The sequence below is a fragment of the Neofelis nebulosa genome, chromosome 14 (genome assembly GCF_028018385.1).
Source record: "Neofelis nebulosa isolate mNeoNeb1 chromosome 14, mNeoNeb1.pri, whole genome shotgun sequence".
In the NCBI taxonomy this organism is placed as follows: Eukaryota; Metazoa; Chordata; class Mammalia; order Carnivora; family Felidae; genus Neofelis; species Neofelis nebulosa.
In genome coordinates, this window is record NC_080795.1 from 12,640,661 (window position 1) to 12,667,275 (window position 26,615).

At 43.5% G+C, this 26,615-nt stretch overlaps 2 protein-coding genes across 10 annotated transcripts in view; one reads left to right on the plus strand and one right to left on the minus strand.

Moving 5' to 3' along the window:
* The window catches only part of CLVS1 (clavesin 1), a 173,685-nt gene extending 154,425 nt beyond the window's left edge, over nt 1-19,260 (plus strand). Inside the window, exon 6 of the mRNA XM_058699678.1 lies at nt 17,119-19,260. Coding sequence (XP_058555661.1) covers nt 17,119-17,206 — 88 coding nt within the window. The 3' untranslated portion in view covers nt 17,207-19,260. The remainder of the gene's footprint in view (nt 1-17,118) is intronic.
* The window catches only part of ASPH (aspartate beta-hydroxylase), a 226,948-nt gene continuing 219,187 nt past the window's right edge, over nt 18,855-26,615 (minus strand). For all 9 annotated transcript variants that reach the window (XM_058699669.1, XM_058699672.1, XM_058699666.1 and 6 more), the window contains one exon: nt 18,855-21,070. In XM_058699669.1, coding sequence (XP_058555652.1) covers nt 20,920-21,070 — 151 coding nt within the window. In that variant the 3' untranslated portion in view covers nt 18,855-20,919. The remainder of the gene's footprint in view (nt 21,071-26,615) is intronic.

Here is a 26,615-nt window from a genome sequence, read left to right on the forward strand (position 1 = left end):
ATAAGACGATGCCATCGTCTTTGCGATCAATGTTTGATTAGAATTTGAAATGGTTTCTGAGTTTATCAATAACTGCCTCCTTAGTCTTATTATTTCTCCTAATTTCTAGATTTCCATTAGTAATTAATACTTACAATACTTCTTGTCTTTTTGAAGACTTTTTTATTCATTCAACAAATATTTACCGAGTACCTACTAGGCATCAAGATATAGTATAGGATAAAAGTGGTTAAAAGACCAGAATCTGAAATCAGATTCTGGGAGTTCAAATTAGTAGTCATGTGGCCTGAGGAGTATCTCTCTATGGCCTTGTTTTCCTGTCTCTAAGAGGGGTAGTAATAGAAGTGCCTTATTATTGTGCTGTGACGATTACCTGAAGCAAGGATAAATGTTAGCTGCTGTCGATAGCATGGTTATCTCCTGGTCTGAGTCCATAATCCGTAAGGGGGGGACAGACTTTAAACACATTACTATACAAAAGGCTGTTTCATTAACACCATGACAAGTGTTTTGAAAAACTAGAGTGTAGCATGAGGGTGCATAACGGGGTCCCAACCTGTGGTGGGACCATAGTGGGGGTCAGAAAGGGCTTCCCTGAGGAGGTAACACATAAGCTGAGAGTTGAAAGATGCGAGAAAGAGTTTCCTGGCAAAAGAAAGAGTGATGTGGTAGCAAAAACCTCCCTGTTTAGAAGGGGCAGGGCCAGCTGCAGGAACGACTGTTTTTTAACAATTGTAAATAAGATTCTTTTTTTTTTAACATTAAAAATTCCCATCGGTACCTGGGTAGCTCAGTTGGTTACGCACCTGACTCTTGATATCGGCTCAGGTCATGATCTCACAGTTGTGAGATTGAGCCCTGCACTGGGCTCTGCGCTGACAGTGTGGAGCCTGCTTGGGATTCTCTCTCCCTCTCTCTCTCTGCCCCTCCCCTCTCTGTCTCTCTGTCTCTCTGTCTCTCTGTCTCTCTCTCAAAATAAATAAACTTTTTTTTTTAATTCTAGAAATCAGGACATGTTCTATTAATGACCTCTCAGACTCAATGAAATACAGAATTTAAAAAATAAACCAAAACATCATGGTTGGAGAGCAGAAAGTAAGAAGAAGGATGGCCGGGGATGTGTGCAAGGCCTGCTGTGTAGGGCCGCATAGGTCTTAAAAAGGATATTGGACTTATGAGCAGTGGAGAGGTATAGAAAGATTTTAAGCAGAGAAGAGATATGAATAGGTTGAGCTTATTAAAAATCTCACTCTGTTGTGAGAAGATTGAACTGAAGTGGGAGAAAGTAAGAGTGAGAAGACCATCTGGGGCTCCTGAGACAGCGTAGGTAAGAGATAATGGACACTTGGACTACAGTGGTGGGACAGGGACAGAGGGAAGAAGACAGACTCAAAAACATTTGGAGGGTAGAATAAGGCCTGACAATCAAGTGGTTATGCGAAATAAATAAAAGAGTTTTCAGGAATGACTGGAGGTCCCTGGCACGTGAACCTCGATGGAGAGCAATTCCATCTGCCAAGATGGGCAACTCTGGAGGAGGGGCTGGGGAGAGCACCTCCCTTCTCTGGGGGAGAAGGTTATGAGTTCAGGTGTGGGTATGGTTGGTGTGAAGAGTTATGTGACACCCGGTTGCAGTGGGTCACGTAGGCAGTTGTGCATATGGTTCTAAAGCTCAGAAAAGGATTCTGGAATGAACGTAAATTAGGGACTCAAAGGCATAAAGAAAGGAATGCATGCCAGGGGAATGGAGAACTCCAGAGTGAGCATCCAAAGTGGTAGGAGGTAAACCAGATGCATGGTGTCCCTGAAGCCAAGGGGACAGAGTGAAGTCTCAAGGACTGTGGAGGTCAGCTCAATTGACTGCTGCCAGTGACCAAGCAAGATGAAGACTGAAAGGTGTCCGCTGGGCCTCATGACTTGAAGGCCATCGGTAGCCTTCGCAAGCGTGAAGGTGACGTTGCAGCTCAGATGCAGATGGGAGGTGAGGCTCAGAGACAGGGAATAGAAACAATCATCATGGAGGGTTTGTCTGTGAAGGTGGAGGAGATCTTTGTATCTGGAGACGTATGTGTTTTTACTGTAGATTTTGTTTTATTTTGCTTTTCTTTTTTTTTTTTTTTTTAATATTTTTTTTTCAACGTTTTTAATTTATTTTTGGGACAGAGAGAGACAGAGCATGAACGGGGGAGGGGCAGAGAGAGAGGGAGACACAGAATTGGAAACAGGCTCCAGGCTCCGAGCCGTCAGCCCAGAGCCTGACGCGGGGCTCGAACTCACGGACCGCGAGATCGTGACCTGGCTGAAGTCGGACGCTTAACCGACTGCGCCACCCAGGCGCCCCTTATTTTGCTTTTCTTCATCGTTGTCTTCCTCTGCTCTTTATCCTTTTCTTCATCGTCTTCCTCTTTTATTGGAAAATGAGGAGAGGGGGATCTTTCAAGACTAATAGCACAGAAATCAGTAAAGAGGGCGAATTTGAAGACATAGAAATGGGAATAAATAGTAACCTAATTAGTAACCTAACCAAGCAGGTGTGACGGGTTAGGACCCAGCACCTGAGTGGAGGAGGTTTCTGACTTGCTGAGGAAGCTCCCTCAGCAGTAACCAGACAACTGAATGTGGTTGTGGTGGCCTGGAGCTAGGGGGGCTCGGCTCTCATGGGTCTGTTGGCTACCATTTTCCCCAGGGAGTAGGCAAGTCCTACCAGTGAGATCAAAGTGGTGTGCAGGGGGTGGTTTGGATAAGGTGACACGGAGGTGTGTGGATTAAAATTTGTGGAAAGTTGGGGAGGGTTTGAAATTGCTTTGGGGGGAAACATAGCAGGTGTAAGACAGTATTGAGAGGAGAGGTAGGAGAGGTGCTAAGGAGTATACAGTGACCTCCATGCTACCGGGTAGCGTGAGCTGCATTTCTCATTAGCTACCAGGCTGACCCGGACGAGCCATATTGCTGGGCCCAACTAAAGTTGGGATTTGTTGGATTTTATTAGGTAGTTCAGGGTATGGCCAAGAGAAAGATTAAGGGCTTAACCATGTAATCTCAGTCTGTAGGGAGGGAAATGGAGCTGAGAGGGGCCTCGTGCACAAGGAGGTAAGGGTGTCGGCCGGAGACGGCTGTAAGGAGACAAAGACATCCAGTCACTGACCAAAATGCTCAGGAGTCATCGCCCTGAGCCCTTGCCCTGTCATTGGACATAAAAGAAAGAGGATGAATGGTGGCACAACGCCTCGGAGAATGCCAGAAGGAACAGGAACGAGACTGCAGGTGGTGGTGTAGCTTTGCAAAGGGGTACTCAGTGGGGCAGGTAGCATGCTTGCGGTTTACGTTCTCAGGGCCTCGCTCAGAGGCAAGCCAAAGATAAATGTCCAGCGCATACTCCCTGAATGAAGAATGAATGAAAGAACAGGGCTCAAAATTAATGGAAATATTTTCGTAAGAATTCACCTACCTCAGGCGGTTATACTTCTGGTGAGTCTTTGATGTTTGACTAAAATCATAGTTCCGCCTATTGATCTGGATGCGTTATTGTAAAATCTGACTTTTGTGTTATTTTGAAAGTCAGTCAGGACCTTTCATTTGAACCAAAGTAAAGCAATAATCCAAGTGAAAGCACAGTAACCCTTTATGTGGCTTGAACTATAGACAGACATAAGCATCGTCCAAGTTGAAAAATGAATTGAGGGGCGCCCGGGTGGCTCAGTCGGTTAAGCGTCCGACTTCGGCTCAGGTCATGATCTCACACTCTGTGAGTTTGAGCCCCGCATCGGGGTCTGTGCTGACAGCTCAGAGCCTGGAGCCTGCTTCAGATTCCGTGTCTGCCCCTCCCCTGCTCATGCTCTGTCTCAAAAATAAATAAAAACATCAAAACAAAATTAAAAAAGAAAAGAAAAATGAATTGAATGAATTGCAGTGTTGCAAATGGAGGAACAGGGAAGGTGTCCGTGGGTTGGTTCTAGGAAGGGAACACTGCTTTCTCGCAGGTATACTTTAGGATACCCACTGTGTATTCTACCCTCGTGGAGGGTAGAATGAGGCGGGATAGCTCGTTCCCACCACAGATACACAAAGTTGCTGGAGGAGCATTCTTACTAAGCAGCACGTCTCCTTTCCCCGGGGCTTCTTCATCACCTGCTTCCCAGCACTTCTCAACTTCCAGAGTTTCCCATTTGCTTCTGTTTGTCTGTGTCAGCCCCCACCACCTCTGCAATCAAGGAATCTCTGGGTCAGTCCTGTGGCCTAACACCTAGACTGATCCCCAGCTTCGAGAAGGCATAATTCTAACTTGACTACTGAGTCTTGGCATCCCCTCTCCAATGTATGAACAGCTCCAGAGGTGACAGACAGAGGTTGTGATAGTAACTTCCTTCTCTTTCATGTAAGTGCCTTGAAGCCAGAGATTTTTTTCTTTCTCAGCATACAGCATGCGCTCGAACCTTGTGAAAGAACGTATCGTATGACATAGACGCTGAAAAATGTGAAGTGGAAAAGCAGGATGGCCTCAGTTCCCCAACTTGGAATTTCTGAAATGTTTTCCTGTCCTCCCCCTCCCCAGTCATTTTTCAGAGACGAAGACAGATATTCCTAAACTGAAAGCTATTCTCTATTAAGCATTATTATTCTCTCATACGTAAGACACTTCATGAAGTCTTTTAAACCTTTAAGATATTGAGTGAACTAGGGAACAGAATCAGGAATGTGGTTGGAAATGAGCCGCACCTGACAAATGCTTACAGCTCTTCTTGACATAGACAGAAGCAGGTTTCCGCAGTGTTGGCTTTGGAGCAATGCTTTCTTTCTTAAAAAATAAAATTAATGTTTATTTATTTTTGAGAGAGAGAGAGACAGAGACAGAGAGAGACAGAGACAGAGCTTGAGTGGGGGAGGGACAGAGAGAGAGGGAGACACAGAATCTGAAGCGGGCTCCAGGCTCTGAGCTGTCAGCACAGACCCCGATGTGGGTCTTGAACCCACGGACCTCGAGATCATGACCTGAACCTCCAGATGCCCCTGGAGCAATGCTTTCAAATTTTAACTTGTGCACAAAGCAGCAGGATCTTGTTAAAATGCAGCTTCTGATTCCATAGGTCTGGGGTGAGCCTGAGACTCTGCATTTCTAGCCATCTCTCAGGTGGTGTCCATAGGGCTGGTCTGACGACCACGCTTTAAATGGCAAGGCCCTGAACTGTAGGATTTTTCCCACAAGCCAGAGCGGATACGGATGTTTTTGGATTTGTCCCGAGCCTTCTTGAAAAACGAACCTTTCAGGTGTTTGGGATTTAAAAAATATATAGATTTTTAAAAATAGATGCCTTTTAAAAATAGATTTAAAAATAGATCAGAATAGATTATTCTGCCCACGTTATAAATAAAGTGACTCAAGTATGCAGAGATTAAATGACTTAGGCCAGATTACAGAGCTAGTAGGTGGAAAAGTGTTTTAAATCTAGTTCTTTTCTTTCCAAGTTAAATGCTCTGTCTCCTTTATCACGACTGTTCTCATGTTACTTGTGTGTTCATTCCTTCATTCATTCCACAAAGGTTATCAAGCACCTTTTGGGGGGCGGGATTTGCCTTTGCTCGAGCTGCTGCAGCTGTCGTGGATATCTGTCCCCATTTCTGCAAGCCCCGATTTCTACCCTGTCTTTAAGATACAGTGGAAAAGCAACTTACTCCCTCCTGCTTGCCATGCACTGTGCTGTCCCCAAACCCCACTGTGAGTGGGGAAGATATAGACGTTTGGGAATTCAGGCTCATACAGTAATATCAAAGGAGATCCATGAATATACTGTCATTTAGATCCGTGAACATACTGTCATCTGACTCAAAAAATAGACTTTTATGAAGAGGTAGTTTCTATCGAGAATGCTAGCCATCCTTTTCAAACTCAGAGCGAATGAGTCATCCTCATTGTCTTAGTTCTTGACAGCTTTTGGCATTTCTCTACCTGCTTCAGGACATTATATCCTAGTTCTACCAAAGCAGCTCCTCTGAGGGTGGGCACCACCAATTTCAGAGGGAGGAGAATAATTAGGAACAAGTAGGAACGCTCTGACACTGGCAGCTCTTTGTGCCAGTCTAATTCTAATGCAAGGTGACTCCATCCAAAGCAGGTGATGCACGCACCTGCAGCCATTTGCAGCGATGCTGTTTTAAGTTATGATTGGGAGCAGAAGAAAACCTCTCCAGAAATATCTGCATGTGAAGAACATATTTTTGTAATGCTCCCGTGACCATCTCAGAACCCCTGAATCATGCCATTCCTCAAAATTTGGTAAACCTACACACACAGAATCTGGAACGACTGTAAGAACAGCTGACTGGTTCGGGTATAGATTGGGTCCTAAGACATCTCTAGACCTCACTCTGACGCTTGGGGTTCCTATGCAGGACTTGGGCCCAACAACACTACTTATGACCTTGTAGGTGCCCCAGGGTGGCTCTGCTTATAGGAATTCTTTAGTAAATTGCTCGGTAAAGTTAAAATTCTTTTTTTCACGTAGATCGTCTGCTCCATATCTATTTTCTAAATTTGCAGTCTTTGGCTTTCTTCAAAGCCCACTCGGGCTCTCTCTGTCATCAGACAAGTCAGAAGATCATACTCAGGGAAGTGTCAGTGAAAAGATAAACCCTTCCAATTTACATCATCTCTCCTTGAAAGAGCTCTGAGCACTTTATTATATCCCTTATCTCTCACAGCGCTGTGCAGAAAACGGTAATACGATCTCATTTTACAGCTGAGAAACTTGGAGTTACTCTAACAGGAACGCATAGCCTCCTAAAGAGCGATAAGCCCCTTTGTAAATAAACTAAGCGGATGTCCATTCGCAGCCGCCAGTTTCCAGCGCGGGGTTCCTTGGCTCCCTTCTCCTGTCCCTTCCTCCCTACACCCCTTCCTTGGCTCGTCTTTTGGTGGCTGAGCTCTGTTCTCAGTGAAATCTAATCGGCTCCCTTGCTTCACCCTACTGGACTTGCCCTATCGGCCAACTGCACATCTGTATAGGCGTTCCCAGCTATTTGCACAAATGCTGTGCATTTAGAAAAATTATGAAGGATGATTAAGTACTCCACCGGTCATTATCGATGAAGATATAACCACATAACCTATAATTCTTAGAACGCTTTCTTTCCTGAATGAAGTTCTATTTTCTTTTCTGATTTCATTCGCTTGCCTAAAAATCACATTTTTAAAAAAAATAAATAACAGATGATTGGTGATATTTGGGTTCAGATTCTAGTTGCACAACGAACTAGGAAAATCTTGAGCAAATTAGTCAACTTCTCCGAGGCCCAGTTTCTTGATCTGCAAGATGGGATTCATAATACCCACCTCGGAAGGTTATTGTAAGGATTAAACAGAGATAATGCAGGCACTACTCAGTGCCAAACCTGGCCTGCACGAAGCGTTCGGTCAATGGTTGCAGTGGCGGCCGATGACGGTGACTGTGGTGACAATAATTATAACCAGCTGTGGAGATGGGAGACTCTCCTGTAGGTGGTAATTCTAAAAATATCCAAATAAAGCATGTGTTGAAAACTTCTTCAAAACCTGCTCAGACAGATTTCAGACGTGGCCAACAAGGTTTACTAAACGCCGAGTGGGATTTTTTGTGCAAGCTGGAACAGCTTGGTGGCTACAGACTGGGCAGTGGCCTCCTCTGCAGCGTGAAACTACTCTCTGAGCACAGATCATGTGCAGCGATAAGACATTTTAAATAAACTAAAACACATCAACAATGACACAGGAAAATAGTTATTATGTAGCACCTGGCATATCTGAATGCAACATTTAGAAACTTGCAGAAGTACAGGGGCTCCTGGGTGGCTCAGTGGGTTGAGCATCTGACTTCGGCTCAGGTCATGAACTCATGGATCCTGAGTTCGAGTCCCAAGGTCATGAACTCATGGATCCTGAGTTCGAGTCCCACGTCAGGCTCTGTGCTGATAGCTCGGAGCCTGGAACCTGCTTTGGATCCTGTGTTTCCTTCTCTCTCTGCACCTCCCCGCTTGCTTGCTTGCTCTCCCTCTTTCTCTCTCTCTCTCAAAAATAAAGATGAAAAATTTTTTAAAAAGAAGAAACTTAGAGAAGTATAAAATATTTTCAAAAGATAACTCTTTTTGACTCTCAAGATCTAAAGGTGTTGGTCACATACTAACTTCAGGGAAGCCATTCCATACCTGGCCAGCTGTTGTCATTTGTAGTACTTTTATGCTTTTCTAGAAGGAGGTAAAAACCAATGATGAGGCAGAGAGGGACTTAGACTATGTGAGTCAATTTAGCTTTACATCTGAATTGGAGAACTGTGAAAAGTGCTTTTCAAGATTTAATGGTTTTTCAGAACAAATGGTGATTGTAAGTCAGTCTGGTGGAGTTCATGGAATCTTGGGGCTGAATATATCACCCCATCCAAAATGATTATTTTACAGGTGAATAACGTGAGGCCAGAGAAGCTGAGTGAGGTACTCCATAGCGCCCACCACGAGTCAGTGAGGCAGTGATGAGAAGAAGGACTTAATCCGTAGCCTACCCTTCTTCTTCCAGCTCACTTCTCCCAGGCCCCTTACAAGGAACGGCAAAAACCATCTGTAGTCATAACGTCAGTATTAACCAAGTTAGTAGTAATTTTGCAATATGTGCAGAAAGAACTTATTTCTTTTTCGTCAGGTAGTTACAATTTCTAAAGTTTTTTAAATATCATTTATTCATTTAGGGACAAAATAAAGGTATATGTTAACCTCCCTCTAAATGATAGCAAATTAATGGAGTCTAAACTAATGAAGTTTCTTTCTAGTTAGGATTCAAGCAACAACAGTGGTACTCAGTAAACAGCTCTCAGGTCACATGGGACCTTGTGTGTGTCAAAGGGAAGATTAAATCAATCAATGCGTGGAATGAGCTTAGAACAATGAATATTGGCAATGGCAGACAGTAATGTTGCTGAAGTCCTTTGAGGTGGCTATAAATTTCTTTTTCTTTCTTCCTTTTTTTTCTTTTTACGGTTCATTTATTTATTTTGAGAGAGAGAGACCATGAGTCAGGGAGAGGCAGAGAGAGAGAGGGAGAGAGAGAATCCCAAGCAGGCTCCGTGCTGTCAGCATGGGGCCCAATCCCACGAACCATGAGATCATGACCTGAGCTAAAACCAAGAGTTGGACGCTTAACAATCTGAGCCACCCAGGCACCCCTAAGATGGCTGTGATTTTTCAATGAGGATTAGAGTATTATTCTAGGCTCAGCCATAGGCATGATGGAGTATATGAAGCGCTAGACCAATGTTGCCCAACAGAAATACAATGGGAGCCACATACGTTAAACTGTTGAAGTTGTCTTGTAGCCACATTCCAAAAATAAACAAGTGCAATTAATTTTAGTGATGTTTTTATCTAACCCAATATATACAAAAATTATGATTTCAATATGTAATTTTGAAAAGTATTGAGATACTTTACATTCTTTTTCTAATACTGTCTTCAAAATCCAGCCGATCTCAATTCAGACTGGCCCAATCTCAGGTCCTCAAGAGTCACGTGCGGTTAGGGCTCTGTATTGGACAGTGTTGCTCTACTCCTATTTACTTGTGAGCCTAATTTCACAAAAGCAACGGCCTCCAGCCTTTCTGAAGGTGTGTGTAGTTTTTCTTGGCTCTTTCTTCCTTGTTATAAGATCAGTAGTCAGTGCCCAAGCCCATCACAGCAAAATAGAAATACATTATACATTTAAATTGAGTTATGGTACATAAAAGGCAAAAACTAAGCTGAATGTTTAGCTCACTCTAAAAACAGTCCACTTCAAAAGTAATAGAATATTTTTCTTGGATCAGTTTCTTTCTATTTCCAGTTCAGTAAACTGTGGCAAATTGTATTGCCAGAGTAGAGGGAGGTTTATTTGTTATCTCTTCACTTTGATGGGGAAAAGGTTTGCTGCTTTATGCGAGAAATACTTAGGCTTATCTTTTAAAAAATGATTTATTGATTTATCCTTCGTGATTTGTTTGGTTCAATAAACAGTAATTGTTCCCAGTGAAAACAACTATAAATATGTTGCGCTGAAAGCTACATAAATGATTGCTAATCAGATGGAAATTGGTGTTACTTCTAAAAATACAAGGTAAGGCAGTAAGGTTAGCATTCATGAGCAATAACCTATTTTGAATTTTTTAAATGTTAGTCTTTCTTAATTTTGAAATGTTGGTTCTTCACAATGCATGAGTATACACAATTCTCTCTGGTAAACTTTACAATGAAGCAATTGGAACTTTGAGTTGAATCCATGCTTTGTGGCTGCATTTATGAAAGAATTCAGTGTTCCCAGACCTTAATTTTCTTATCTGCAAAAGGGGTAGAATAAGAAGTGCTAAAAATGAATGGGCATGTTTAGCTGAACACGTTATATGTCTCGTTCATCGAATCCTCTTTATTCCCACCTCGCATGATATCATTTTACATACGAGGAGGTGGAATTTGCCCAAGATCAGAAAGCCAGTGGTGAAGCCATTATTCAAGCCCAGGCTGGAGCTCCCTGGCAAAATGTCCTTGATACTTGAAACTACAGGGAGAAAAGGAGGCTTCATAGAATTACTTAGAAGAATTCTTTAATGATACATTTAAAAAAAATATTCTTTCTGTTTAGAAGTCCTTACATAGGCTCATTAGAATATGAGGCAGTTCCATGCTATTCCACAAAACCAAGCCCATCCTTGACTTTAAGAAGTAAAACCAGGGTAATGGAATACTTCCTGATGGAGCGATGAGGTTGGTCGCTGGAAAACAAATGGTTAGGACCTGAGTTAAATGAGGGTTTGACTTAATTGCCTCTGAGCCTCCTTCTATCTCTGGCCTCCTGTGATGCCTGGTGAATGCCTACGGTTGAAGGGCAGAGTTCCGGTGTCCTCCTCACTTGGGGTCTGCATAGTCAAAGCCAGGCAATGGCAGTTCATTAGTAAGAACGCTATGTAGTGATGACTTTGAAGATAAAGTAGCTAAACAAAGTTTTGGAAATAAACTTCTGAGAGCAGAAGTCTCAGTCCGGTTATTGGTCAATGCAAAATGGACTGGCTCATGGTGAACATTTCCCACCTTTATCTTGTTCTTTCTGGAATTTAATTGCTTTCGTAATCAGTAAAATTCAACCATGGCTAAAGATCTTTGGTGGTATGGAGTGGGGAAACCTCCAAACGCTAGAGAAGTGAAAAGGAAGGTAGTGGGTAAAAAGAGAGAGGGAAGGGGGGGGAGAGAGGGAGAGAATGAATATAATGGCGGGAAAACAAAATGTTGCTATCAAGGCTGGAATGAAGGCTTTGTTAGGGTAGTTGGCTACACCACTGAGATAACCATGGCGGAAATAGCTCATTTAATCCCTCCCCTGTCTGCCCTTGGGGTCAAGCTGGCTTCAGTGTCGGAAAGCGGACCCCAGAGAAAAGCCTGAAATGTTTATTTCTGTGAAAGTGTCAAGCTTCTTGTGAGGAGGCAAAGCCACTGAATGGGGAGATTACCACCGAGAGTGATCTGGACAAGGAAGTCGCAAGGCGAGAGGCTCCTTAGTGGTTAATGCGCTAAATACACAATTTCTGAGCACTCTGTTTACCCGTGGTGGAGACACTTTTATCAGTGAGCACTTGATCGGTCTTCTTAGAGAGTACTTTGACTCTGCTGAATGTCCAGAGGGAAACATTTAAGGAGGGTGTTTCTCTTGGGTTCTTTATTTATACCAGATTTGTAAAAAAAAAAAGCAACATTTGGTTTCTGTTTCCCCAGTGAATTTCAACTACTTCACAATGCAGTGTGTTCCTTATATTGAATGTCCATTGTGCGACCAGGCACATGGGATGATGTCATGCTGAGAGTAAAAAAGCTATGGTCATTGTCTCAATCAGGGGAAAGGCAGATAAAAAAGAAAACATTAAGTTCCGTTCCTCATGCTCGGCTCCTCCAAATTGATCAATTTTACCAAGACACACAGTGTATTGACTGAGGTAAAAAAGCCTGCATTGTGTCCCTGCTGTCAGTACAGGTATTGAAAGAAATCACACTGATCTAAATTTGACCCCAAGTGGAAGGAGGAAGAGTCACCCAAATGAGCACTGTGAATGATGTCACTGTGTGAACAATAGCCTTTTCCTTCCTTCTTGTCCTTCTAGAGCTAATGCCTCACCTCCTTCGAACACCCTGTCTTCTGGGTGCCTATCACAGTAATCTCATATCTGTGTGTGAGTCTAGCTTGGGGTAACTGAAGCAATATTTCCACAAGGAAACTAAGGTTCCTGAACATTTGCTCAGGAGACATCCTCAAACATTTCTCACTATGAGTGTAAATAAGTGATTTTTGTTTGAAAATTCAATATTTGACATGTTGTGGATCTGTTCTTTTCTTTTTTTTAAGTTTACTTATTTATTTTGAGAGAGCGCGCAAGCAAGGGAGGGGCAGAAAGAGGGGTACAGAGGATCCGAAGCAGGCTTCTCCCGGACAGCAGAGAGCCTGATGCAGGACTCGAACCCACGAATGGATAGATCATGACCTGAGCCGAAGTCAGACGCTTGACTGAGCCACCCAGGCGCCCTGAATTTTTGTCCACAGTGGCTCCCAAAATAGGGAGGGGAAGTTTGGAAACCAATCTAATTCTCTTTAAAATCACAGACAATAATTTGGATGGATAACAAATTTCGAGATCCAAAAAGACAGAGATAGAGATATGAGCCAAATTTCAGAAGAAGAAATTGGATACTGAACCATGCACCTTCAAGATGGAAGAGGAATGGTTTACCAGCAGCCTATGCAAATATAGCTAAATTTTCCCTCAGCTGTGTTGAGTGAGTGCCAGAAAGGCTAATACAATTTTAGGTGCATTGTCTATGCTTCAACAGAAGCATAGAAAAAGAAAGAAAAAAAACCAAGAAGCAATAATTTCACTCTATTTTGGGGTGACACCCTGCGGGCAACCAGTTGATGAAGAGATTCAGGAGAACGTCCCAGCAGTAATTTTAGAAACCTTGGCACGAGAGGAATCTGGTTAGCCTCGGTGGTGGCAGGAAGAGAGGGCTGAAGGTGTAACCTGACCAACGGGAGGTGGCTCCTTGGTGAGTCACAGAGAGAAACGACACCAGGTGAACCATCACACAAAAGAAATTCTATTTGCGACAAATAAGGAGATCACAGGGAATAACTTCCAAAGTCATGACTTCCCGAGCAAGGGTGGTTAGGTTCCTTTGATTTGGGGTGAAGATAAATATTTAAAAAGAGGCTCCTTGTCACCATATGTGCAGGTGGGCATAGGGTTGCACACGTGCCTATACATATTTTGTGTGTTATGTAAATGAGGCTTGTGTTCCCCGTGGGGCAGAGATTTTAGTGTTATAATGGGGTGAAGGTAATCGTTGGTAGTTCCAGAGGCCACTCCATGGTCCCGTGTAGGCGCGAGTCAGGGGGTTTCTCTCAAGCTGGTCTGGATGGCCTTGTCCGGCACTCGCTATCACCTGAGGGGCGGGGTCGGGTCTCATTTGCCAACCAGGTAAGCTGGAAAGGAGAGCTTAAGGAAAGATGGGGGAAAAGTGAGTGCAAGCAGGTGGGCAGTGATGGTGAGATCTTGGGTTCTAGCTGGCGACAAGGGCACTAGATAAACACTTAGAGGGTGGTCATGTGAGGGCGTCCAGGTGGCTCAGTTGGTTGAGCCTCTGACTCGTGGTGTCAGCTCAGGTCACCATCTCATGGTTTGTGCGTTTGAGCCCCACCTGGAGCTCCGCGCTGGAGGTGCAGAGCCTGCTTGGGATTCTCTCTCTGCCTCTCTGCCCCTCTGCTGCTTGAGCCCATGTGTGTGCGCGCTCTCTCTCTCTCTCTCTCTCTCAAAATAAATAAATGAACTTAAAAAGGTGGGGTGGTTATGTGGACCAGGCGGATTACATGTACACGGGTGGCTCTAGCAGACAGAACAAGAAACGGTATCTAGAAGCTGCAAAGACAGGTTTCAGTTCAATGTAAAGAAGTTTCTGGGAGAGTCGCCCCTCTAGAGCGGCATGGAGGACTGGGGTTCTCAATTTGGATTGATTCAAGAAGAGGCTGCACGGCCCCTTACTGAATACTCCCTGTTGGGTTCATCTCGAGGGGTCACTGCGGTGCCTTGTCACTCTGTGTTTGTGACCTCCCTTGCCATGTTGTAAACGAGAAGCAACCAGCTCGAAAGTAGGGAAGCGCAGTGCAAGGCCCCCGAAGTGGGACAGCCAGCAGCATCTTCCGCGCTCACCAGGGCCTGAGGACAAGGTAGTTAGGCAGCTGCCTGAGGGGCCACACTTCAGGAGGTGTTTTCTTCCTGCTTATGGCAATGCTTCGGCTCTCAGCTTTGCTATAAACCTATAAATCTATTGCCCCCACCACACACACACACACACACACACACACACACACATACACACACACCGGACCCCTCATGAAAGCAGAGGGAAATGCATAGCAAATGTGTCAAATAGCTGAGCCACACTGCAAGCGGGGGCTTCCTCCGTCCTGTCCCGGGACCACATGAAGCCATCTCACTTTCAAAGCTGAGGCTTGGCACCCAAAGTGGGACTGTGCCTGGAGTCACAGTAGAGTCAGAGTACAAATCTATTGTTTTGAGACAATTGTACTAATTTGATTCTTGATTTCTTTAAACTTTCTACGGTACGTGCATATCCTGAATGGACGTAAGAATCTGGGGCCGGTGGGGGCGGGGGGGAGTTATTTTTACAGTGAGGTAAAACTAAGGAACACTAAATAGTTCAGATAAACAGCTCTGCAGCCCTAGGTATGCCCGGAAGTGGCATGATGGTGACAACCCTGTCCTCTATTTGTGTTGCCTTTCCTATGTTACTCGCCGCCCCCCCACTTCCGCCCCTCCCCCTCCCCCGTCTATAAAATGGAGATAATAGCATCACTCCTCAGGGGTGTGAAAATGAAGTAAGCTAATACATCTAAAGAACTTCCAACAATACCAGGTGCACACAAAACAAGTTGTTAGTGTAATTATATATTATTCTGGGGGTCATTTCGACCACCGCTGGGTTTAATATGTTTCCAGGACACACAGGTCCCAGAAAAGCTGTTATACTCAGTTGTGGTTTGTTACAGCAAAAGAATACAGATTAAAATCAGCAAGGGAGAAAGGTGCATTGGGCGAGGTCCAGGTGCACAGGACCAGTCGCTGGCTTCCGGTTGTCCTGCCAGAGTTTCATTCTCCCAGCAACATGTGACGACATGCACCAAGTGTGACCAATCAGGGAAACTCACCCACACTGTGGTGTCCAGGATTTCTCTTTATTTTTTTAAATCTATTTATTTTGAGAGAGAGAAGGAGAGAATCCCCAGCAGGCTCTGCACCGTCAGCACGGAGCCCAATGTGGGGCTCAATCCACGAACCTGTGAGATCATGACCCCAGCCGGGACCAAGAGTCGGACGCCTAAGCAACTGAGCCACCCAGGCGCCCCTGGTGTCCAGGATTTCTACTGGCTGACAGGGGTCAGTCACACAGACCTGCAGTCTTCAATTCCTCCTTCCCTACCTGACCCCACAAGAGGTCACACTGATACAGGGTGACTCCAAACCCGGACATACAGAAAAGGCATTCACAAGAAATCACATTTTTAGCATCAACTATATGGCATGGTGCACAGTCTCAAGCATGCGGAGACATTTTATCAGGCAGGATACCCCAAGGGTTCAGAAGAGCCAGTCCAGGGATAGTCCTGAAGGTTTGGGCAACTCAGGCCTTCTGAGTTCACATTTTATTGCGTGTCGTATGTAAATTTTGCTTGTCTGGACAATCAAGTTCAACCATTTTAATGTTTAAATATTTTTGTAATGTTTTTCTTTATTTTTTTTTGGGGGGGGGAGAGAGAGAGAGTGAGGGAATGGCAGAGAGAGAGGGAGACACAGAATCTGAAACAGGCTCCAGGCTCTGAGCTGTCAGCACACAGCCCGACACGGGGCTCGAACTTGTGAACTGTGAGATCATGACCTGAACCAAAGTCAGACACTTAGCTGACTGAGCCACCCAGGCACCCCTTAAATTTTTTCTTTTTTAGCATGTGAACATTTATTGAACGTATATTGCACACCCATCTCTTATAACCTCTCTATATACTGGAAAATAACTTCAGTTCACATTGTAAACCCAAAATAGAAACTGTTATCATCTGATATGAGAGGGCTTATCAGAAACTACGGATTGCTATTACTGCACTATGGTGACAGAATGCTCTGAAAATTTTGATTGAAATTACACGTCAAATGCTTTACAAATATGATTAGCTTTAGTCCTTATCAATAGCAGTGGGAAGTAGGTAATAGTTCTGTGTTACAGATGACAGAATAAAGGTCCAGAGAGTTTTAAGAACCCCTCCAAGGCTCCTCAGCCAGTCAAGGGCCGAGTCTACATTTACCAATCCGATTCCAAACCTGTGGTCTTAACATCATGCATGATAGTTTCCTATGATCTTGAGAAACATGGGCATTTATTAGTATGACCAGTTGGTGCTCAATGTCAAATAAAAAATATTTTAGTTGATAATGGGCAGAAAAAATATGATTTTATGTTTTAAGTATTTGGGAGAATTAACTAAAAAATTCAAAGAAAGGAGGTGATTCAACTAGCCGTAATCACCCTCCATGGATGTTATTACTAATCGTAACCATTTATTACATCTCTTTCTCAATGAATCTAGCGTTGTAATTTTTCTTTTCTACTGGTAGAGGAGAATAAGAGAAGTAATTTTTGTATTCCACCCTTGAATACTAAATACTAAAAAGTATTTGGGAACATTAAAAAAATCCGGTATTCATTTGACTTGATGCATCTCAAGATCCGTAGAATGTTTAGACACTGGGGCAGCCTTGTGGCTAGAACACACATGTTGCTTTGACCACCAGAAAAGATCTTGGCAAAGAGGCTTTCAAGATGCCTCTCCCCATAAATACGTGGTGTAGAACGCAAAAAAGCCAGCAAGAGAGAGATATAAAAAAAGAGGGGGATTATATTGTTACTCTGAGTGTTTGGATTAATAAGGGGAACTTAAAATCTGAATGCCCTCCAAGGTTCCAAAATTGTTGCCACCATGAATGGTCTGTAACTGCTTCTTTCTCCTTCCCCTATTATTAGATCTCAGTCTGTGGTAGAAGCTGGGACCCTGAAACATGAAGAGAAGGGAGAGAACGAGAACACTCAGCCACTCCTGGCTCTGGACTGAACCCCGGCTCACCCGACGCTCCCGCAGATCGCCAGCCTTCAGTGGTATCAGCCACCCGGGAAGCACAGGCGCAACTGACCCACACAGACATGTGCGTTCCGCTTGACATGAGGCCCTCCACTCTGCCACCTAGTAATGACTGTCACCAGCCATCGGTCTGAGCAGCCAAAGTGAACAGACTTGAGAGATCGTTTTTCTTTGTTGTTTTTCAGTGAGGGGATTGGAGGTGAAGCAAGGCGGTATTCCCCTTTATTTACGGTATTCCCCTTCTCCTTTATTTACGGTATTCAATGAATTGAAAAAGGAAAAACTAAATTGATGCACACACTCCATTAGGACAAGGATTTTTCTGAGGCACCGCAGATACCCTTTCCAGTTTTTGTGATTTAAGATTAAGCGCACTTCCAAGTAGATACACCAGAATTAAGCTGTGCAGACACAATTGTCAAGCTCAATGTAAGTGCAAAGCCCCAAGACAGTAATCTCTCCAGTGATTTCCATTCTTATTGAATTATTTTCTTTGACCTCATCACCAGCATCGAATTGTTCAGCCTAAGGGCATGTTCTTGTAGGTCCGGCTATTTGCAGAGTTTGCTTATTTGGATATCCTGCAAGAGTGATTTTGACGTCACATCTTTTTTTCAGGCCACCAGCTGATTACCATGATCTGACTTTAAAGGAAGACGCACACAACTTGAAATATGATTGTTTCATCTTAATAATGTGACTTGTCACAGGCAACATGTATCTGCGGGGGAGGGGGTGGGGGTCTCATTGAAAACACATGTCAGTGATGAATGAATCCATTCAAATTGCCTCACTCGGGTCACTACAGCAAAGAAAAGTGCTACTGAAGCATTTAGCGCCCCCCATCCTCCTGCAACCAGTTCAAGGTGTGGAGAAGGGACCTGGCTGTTGCTGAGAGGGTACATATCAATCATGGAGGAAGACCCTTAAAGATGGCTAAATATGCAAATACTGAACATAAGAGATTAGGATTGCGGGATAAAATGCCAAAGATCATTTTATTTCTTTGTCTATTCTCCTTAGAAATGGAGTCCCGAACTATCCAGTCAAAGGAAATGAAAGTGAATAGGATACGATATCCTTACTTGGGCCATGTTTCCCCAGATGAGTTGTATGTTTTTACATATATTTTATGCTCCCAGCCATCTGCATGACATGGGCATTTATTAGTATGACCAGTTGGTGCTCAATGTCAAATAAAAAATATTTGAGTTGATAATGGGCAGAAAAATATGATTTTATGTTTTAAGTGTTTGGGAGAACTAACTAAAAAATTCAAAGACAGGAGGTGATTCAGCTGGCCATAATCACCCTCCGTGGATATTACTAATCATAACCATTTATTACATCTCTTTCTCAATGAATCTAGTATTTTAGGTTTTTTTTTCTACTGGTAGAGGGGAATAAGAAGTAATTTTTGTATTCCACCCTTGAAATAAAATTTAAATAGAATTGAAAATATTTCTCAACCAACTGTATCACAGTACAAGTAAAACCAATTCATTTTATGTAGACATTTCAAATAACAAAATAGTAACACTGAAAATCATTCTACCAATGCAGTGACCAAAATGCTTTCCTTATATTCCATGACAGAGGGAAGAAAGATAAAGAATTAAAGTGAATTAGAAAATCCATTTTATTACTTGTGTTTATAAAATAGTTGAGGGATCCAAGTGTTTAAAACGGTATCAGAGTCAATTATTGCCAACACTTTACAACAGTAAGGATAACTCTGGGTTTTCAATTGGCAACATTTAGAACCTACTGTAGTGACCTGATTTGAAATACCATATTATAAGTATTAAGTCAAGAGCTAGTTTTTACTCTAGTCCGTGATTTCATTAAATGAACGTAAGATGATGGTTTAACACTGACAACTCATACTTTAAATTTCTTTATGTGTATGCAGTATACATGTAAGAACCAAATTCAGTAAGTGACATGAATATTCTTACAGGAGCATTGGATTGTGTTGTCCTTTGTCAGTCATTTCTTCCGTTCAATAAATACTGAAGGACACAACACCTTTTTATTTTCAAGAGTTTGCTTTTTCTTCTGGACTTTGGTAATTTCGATAGTTTCCTCATGCGCTTCTTCATCTATTTCAGTGGGATTGTTTTGGCAAAACAGACGGGAACAAAATATCTTGCAAACCCTTCTCACTGGAAGCTCACGTCAAGCCAAAAGGGTCCATTTCAACGTTAAAGAACTCTTTTTAAAAGACATAAAGCATCCCTCTTTGTCCTTAAATGGAAAGGAAGCACAAGTGTTTTTTTCTACCCGTGAATGAGATTTGGTAACTGCTGTGTCATTTCTTCAGCATTTTTGTTCATATTGGCTTAAAATTCAGGTACATGAATATCATTACATTCACATAGCTATCATTTCTAGTTTGGACTGGAAACATGCAATATTTAATGCATTAATACTCTTCTAAGTTTGATCATCTTTGGAATAAGGAGGCAAAACCATTTTTCAACTGTTACTTCTACGCTGTGCGTAACATTAAAGCTAAACTATGGACAACGATTGCTACTTCAAAGCTATATTTAAATGGCAGAAGTTCCTCAAGCCAGGGAAACACAAGAGTCTTCCAAACTCTGTCAAAGAGGAAGGCGATCTGGACATCCTAAATGCAGGACAAAGATCCTGGCATTCTTGAGGTCTTTCACTCTGCCATCCTTCATATTTTTACAGAATTGTGGTGGGGACCCACCTAAGGACCTCCTCACTCACGTGGATCTACAACAGGCAAGGAGACTCTGGGTTCCAGCCCTTTCTCAGACAGCAAAGAGGCCAAGGAGCCCGATGTCCTAGCAGCCACCTCGCTATTTGATCCTGAGAGAACGTTTTTACTCCGAGAAATGTTACTTTTTCAAGTCCTAATTCTTGGCATTAAAAAAATTTTCATGTGGCACTTTCATACCTCGATATAAAATAATTCCATGTCTTCTTTCAGTGTGAAAAGTTCCTCTCAGAAAGACAGAGTCTCTGCCATTTGCATGGTGAGGAGAGAAATGAAGACACCGTCTTTCGATGACGATTTGAAATAGCAAATGGACTCAGTTGGTAGGAAGCAGTACAGTCCGCAGACATCAGCACAAGTACATCTTTCTCCTTTGTAGTAGGAAAATATAATTGCTTCTTTTATGAGTGTCTTTCACTAAAAATAATTAAAAGAGGGAAGTATGGGTTCACGGGGAAAGTTACCATTGAACAGCATTTCCACAGCTCATTATCAAAATCAACAAGAAAGTAGTGGTACGTGATGACAAAATTGCCTAGCTACCCTAGAAAAATATAATTGCATAGAAAGATTACAAGCTAAAGCGATCCATTCACAGTTTCTACATATCTTCTCATTGTACACTGATTTAGGCCCCTTCTAAGTGGAGAAAGCATCTTTGGCTGACAAGGTAGAAGCTATCCCGTGTTCACCTGAAAATGTGGCATCAGATGGGTGCCGTCATGGGAGGAAGTACAGCAGAGTGCTTTCTACATGAACTGCAGCAAGGCAAATATTCCTTTTAGTGTCTTCTAATCCTAGGAGGAGCCTCGGAATTTTTCGGGCCGCAAGTCAAAGGAATCAAGGGCCTCAGACTTGGAACCTGTGTCCCTACACCCAAGGAGATGGAAGCGGAAATGCAGCCTCTCTCCAGTGTGTCCCAAGCCTGTACAACACACTAAATCGCAGGAAGGCTCTGTCTCTGCTGGGGGGTCAGCTCTGGGTGCCACACGTCCACGATGAATATCAGCCGGAAAGACGCAGCGTCCTGCCATACCTCGTGCTCAAAAGAGTCATCAAAGATGAGCACCTTGCCTTCTTCCCACGTCCTGGAACAGAAAAACATGGGTTCAGATGTCTGAGAATCAACCCATGGCTATGTGCAGATGGGCACTCTCATGATAACCTTTGGGAGATGACCAGATAACCAGATAACTGGAACACGAAGCCAGCATTTATTCCCTCCTTGGCGATTAAGAAAGAATTTAAGGATTCTTACCATGAATACAATTTTCGATGCTGAGCCCTGAACGTGAACACAGGGCAGGGGACTGGTGATAAGAGCATACTGACCTCACCACAGGCTTTGCAATTATTCTTCGAACAAGCCTAGGTGTGGCTTGTAGAGTCAGGCAAGCAGTGAAAGGCGTGCCCCGGTGGCTCAAGCCCACATGACTTCCTGGTCAATGACTGCATGCTGTCCTCCCTTGGCCTTTCAGAGACTGGTCTAGACCTATGGGCAGCACCTGGGTATCTTCATGCCCCGTAGGACACCTGGAAGGGCGCCAGTGCATCTCCAAATGATTTTCTCAACGCTTTCCGTTGGTTAAAGCTCCATTTCGTGGAAGAAGTCCCATTTTATGGAAAGGCAGATTGGGAATGGATTTTGTTTATATTTTTAATGTCATTTGCAATGCAAGTGGGCTATCCATGGAATATTTTAAATCAATGCTGCAAAACATTCTTCAGGGCCTCCAACATTACTTCATAAAATATGTGTATAGAAGCTAAGACCTAAACATAGTACTAGTCTAAATAAAGCAATCAAGACAGAAATATGCAGGGGCAATTACACAATGCCTTTCAAATCCAAAGAAAGTTTATTAGTCATGCTAATGTTCTTCTCTTTTTAAAATAGGTATTTACTGCCAATTTGTTACATGCTAAGTTACGTTTTTAAAATGAAATCTTTACTAGGAAATTTTCCTTAGTATTAAAATTCCATGCAAGCATTTGATATTCTATATTGTGGATTAGCAAAAAATTAAAATCATAGGATAGAAAATGCTAGCTTGATTTCAAGATTTCAGATAACTTGGGGGCTGTCCTGTGCTCTGCATATGTTTGACAGACTCTCTGGCCTCTACCCACTAGATGCCAGTAGCACTCTCCCACCAGTCATGAGATCCAAAAGTATCCCCAGTCATTGCCAAATGTCCCTGTGGAGTGGTGGTCGGGGTGGGGGTGGGGGGTGTTGGTGAGAGGCACATTCATCCCAGACACATTGTATTGATCAGACAATAACATTTCTACATTATTTAAAGTAAAAGATAAACAAATGAATATTTGCCAGTTGAAAGTTCCTTGAAGTTGAGAATCGACCCCTACTTTTCCACTCGTCCCCACCTTCCTACCCCACGTCACACGCTGTCTCACACACCTAGCCTAATAGCTTGCATTCAATAAACATGGGCTGCTTGACTCTTCGCTATGATTCCTCTTATGGTTCAAAGAGTTCCACTGGAGTTCCATCCAAGTGAAACCAACAACAGAAATATACAGACACCAGAGCACTAGACAGAGTATATATTATTAAACATTATTAGACACATATTAAAACCAAACTTGAAAAGAAAGGCAAAGTTAAGAAAAGGACAAGAAAAAGGAAGTGGAATGGCCCATGGCTTATACAGTTTGGTGGTGATGTTCTAGGTCTTAGTGTTACTGGTGGGGCTATGCAATGTGTATGGGGGATCGCTGACAAGCCTAAATATAGGCAGCAGATAAGGGGGGCAATGCACTGACGGGGGAGCGGCAGTACGGCCGTGTGCACAGCAGCATCGCCCATAGCAGCCAAAAGGCAGAAGCAACACAAGTGTGCACAGACCAATGAATGGGTACACAAAATGTGGAATATGCGTACAATGGAGTATCAACCAGCCTTCAATGGGAAGGAAATCCGGACCATGCTACAACACGCACATTATGCTCAGTGAAATGAAGCACTCACACAAGAACAAATATGGTGTGAGTCCACTTACAGGCGGTACCTAGAGCAGATTCACAAAGATGGTAAGAACGATGGGGACGGGGGTTGTTCAGTGTGTTCAGTTTCACAAGATGAGGGGTCCTGTGGGTGGACGGATGCTGGCGATGGCAGCACAGTACGAACGTACACGGCGCCACTGAACTGTGTGGATATTTAGAAACGGGATGGTAAATTTTATGTTATGTGTTTCACCACTGTTAGAAAAGGAAAAAAAAAAGGTGGGGGGAAGGGAAAGGGGAGCCTGCGGTAGAAGAGAAAGAGGGAGAGAAACGGCACGGCACAATGGGCAGGTTACAGCCCTGAGTGGAAGCAGATTTAAAACCAACTGGCCATTTACTACTGTGTGACCTGGGGGGTCACTCAGCATACAGGAGCCTTTGTGTCTTTATCTGATGAAGGGTAGAGAATATAAAAGAGGAGGAAGGAAAATACAGGAAAAAAATAGGGAAAAGATAAGAGATGATAACATATGTAAGTGGTATAATGTTACCAAAAATAACCTTGGCTTCACGCCCTATGAATTGGCCTTCATTGAGAAGACAAAAATCTTCCAAGGGGGTGAGATACTAAAAATTTCAGAGATCTGCGAAATAACACTTTGTGCTATCATGGCAAGGGGTTCTCAAAGTTTTTTTTTTTGAGTGGCAGAGGATCTGGAATCTACTTAAAATACTGGAAGTAATTCGAAGAATGGAACAGAAAATTCTAGGTTGCACAAGATGGTATTTTTCACTCGATTCTGATGGGTGTAAGAAAGTCAAAGACTTAGGGATGCTTTACGGGAGAAAATTATTGAACATCTCATTCATTAACTTACATTCCCCATGAATTGGGAAAAGCTTTTAGTGTTGAAACACACTGGTTTATTCGAGGAACACCAGTGCCTTTAAGGGTGGAATTTGAGTGACCACTGTCTGTGGCTTTTCCGATATCTTAAGTCAAGTATGGACCAGTGTAAACCATTGATGAAATAATTTATTTTTTAACAAAAATCTGGGAGGTATTCTAAAGAGTTGGATTCCTTTAGGGCCCTAAAACTCACGGGGAAGTGTGTCCCGTTATCTTCTCTTTGCCCTTCCATTTTCTTTTTTTTATTTTCTTCTTTTTTTTTTTTTAAAAATTTTTTTTTTTTAACGTTTATTCATTTTTGGGACAGAGAGAGACAGAGCATGAACAGGGGAGGGGCAGAGAGAGAGAGAGACACAGAATCTGAAAGAGGCTCCAGGCTCTGAGCTGTCAGCACAGAGCCCGACGCGGGGCTTGAACTCACGGACCGCGAGATCGTGACCTGAGCTGAAGTCGGATGCTTAACCGACCGAGCCACCCAGGCGCCCCAACCCTTCCATTTTCTTTCAGACAGTTTTCCAGAAAAACTGCCAAGATACCCAATTATTTAATGTAGATTCCTTGTGAATACTTCAAAACTGGCATCTTTCAATCCCTCATGAGAGCTAAAATGACAAAAAGTGCAGCCTTCATTAACCTGAAAGGGAAGAACAAAAAAATCCCATCCAAGCCACTTGCAGGCTGAGGGACTGAGGTTAACTTGAGATAAATGCCTTGCTTGGGAAAGGATGAGGTCTTCCAGAAAAAGCGACAGCTCTAAATCGGTCAAAGGTCTTCAGATCTCTTCTGAATAACAAAGACTGTCACTGCAAGGTGAAGAAAACAGTTTTCAGGCCGCTTGCTTTGTGAGCAAAGCTTCGCCAAATATGATTAAGTTATACTCCAAGTATGACCTGAAAAGTGACCTCTGGAGAAAAGATTTCCAGGGTTGCCCTTGAGTTTCCTGAGGGTGCACCCTGCCTTTCTCTCAGGGCTCAGGAGAGCAGGGCCAGAGTGGGGGGCTGCATCCTCTCCCCAGATGGCTATCTCATCTGGCTTTGAGAATGCCTTAGCATCGAGAGAAGCACGCCTCTCCCTGGTTTGCAAAAGATACAAGAATACCTGGTCAAAGACAAAGTAATGTCACATAATTCTTCAGTTTCTCAAATTATTGTAATTATAATTAACGATCCTGGTATAATGGTGGCAGTATTGTACCTAACAACCACACTGTGTCACAGAATTGTCGTCAACACCAATCATGCTAAACAATGATACTAGGTGCTTATAGAGTCTGCCACCTAAAAACTTTACTGATCACATCTCAGTGATCCTTGCTAAAATGTTGAGGTAGGCAAGAGACAGGGTTCTAATTTTCCAGCAGAGGAATCCTATGGAAGCAAGTTCGGATGTCTGCAGTGATACTGCGGGTCTGTGGAAAAAGCGCAAAGTCACCAGCCTTGCTTCAGTAGAGCCCAAACCTTCAGCTAGAGATCACGGCACTACTAGGGGACGTGCTCAGTGCCTGCGCTGCTGTGGGAGGTGGCCTGGAAGGCATTTAACGGGCCGAGTGGAATACAGAAAAAGGGTCAAAGAGCTCAGCAATAAGGCTACATAACACAGTACTTATTAATCCTGACCTACTGAAGTCCCTCAATTCTGACTGCATTAGAAATCCTGGCACATACTAGAATTGTAATGTAAAACTCTTCTCTCTCTCTCTCTACCTAATACACGAAGACAGAAATACACACGTGCACAAACGCACATTCTTTTTCTATGTATTATATAGTATCTATCTATCTATCTATCTATCTATCTATCTATCTATCTATCTATCTATTGGGACAAAGCATTTTTCTGGAGGCTAGGACACCTGTGTTCTTGTTCTGACTGCTGCTAACTAGCCACGTGATAAAGCACTTCACCAAGGGGCCTCCATTTCCCCATCGGTACAACGACAGAGATGGAAAGATGGCCTCTAAGGCTCCTTTCCACAGGAAAATTCCCTTAATACTCTGAGCCGAGTTGCTGGTTAGGACTTCGGTCTTCACACTACATTTCACAGGGCACGCTTAAGCTTCCATCTGAGAAATGGAGAAATAGTATTTGCTGCTTTGTTTCAGGTCAAAATATCAATTCCAATGAAAGATGGCTGACTTCACAAAGAAGCTCTCTTCCCGACAGATCGTGTGCATATGCACCCCTAGCACATCTCCCAGCCCCTCACAGAAGAGCCCGGCCCGGCTGCCACAGGGCCGCCCTCCCCTCCACACAGGCCCGGGGACTTCCCCTGTCTCTGTGGAAGCTCTGGACCTCCTCCTCTTGGTCCTAGGTCAAACAGCAGCCGAGAAAGCCAAAAGGGGGCCAAGAAAGAGAAAAGGCAGAGGAAGGCAGACTCATAAGACCCCAGATGGGATGCCGCTGCCCTCTCCCCACAGACCTCCGGTTCCAGGGTGGGGGCTCGGGGAGGAAAAGGGAAAATGTGGGAGCGGGGTGTGGAGCTCTCAGCTGTGCTCCTGCCGGTCCTCCTTTCTCCGGGATCGCTCCTGGCCCCACGCCTATCAGATCACAGTCCCCATCTGTATCTGTTCCATCCCTCCACACCCTTGGCCTCCTGTCGTGCTCCCCTTTCCTAACTCCTTAAAGCCCCGCCTCCTCCAGGTCACAAGAACCATCTCCAATGGTGGAGGGGTGCTTGGTCTCACTCCCTGGAAGGTAAGAGACAAAGGTCCCCATTTCTACAGCGATCCCACAAGAGGACAGTAAAAGATCAAATA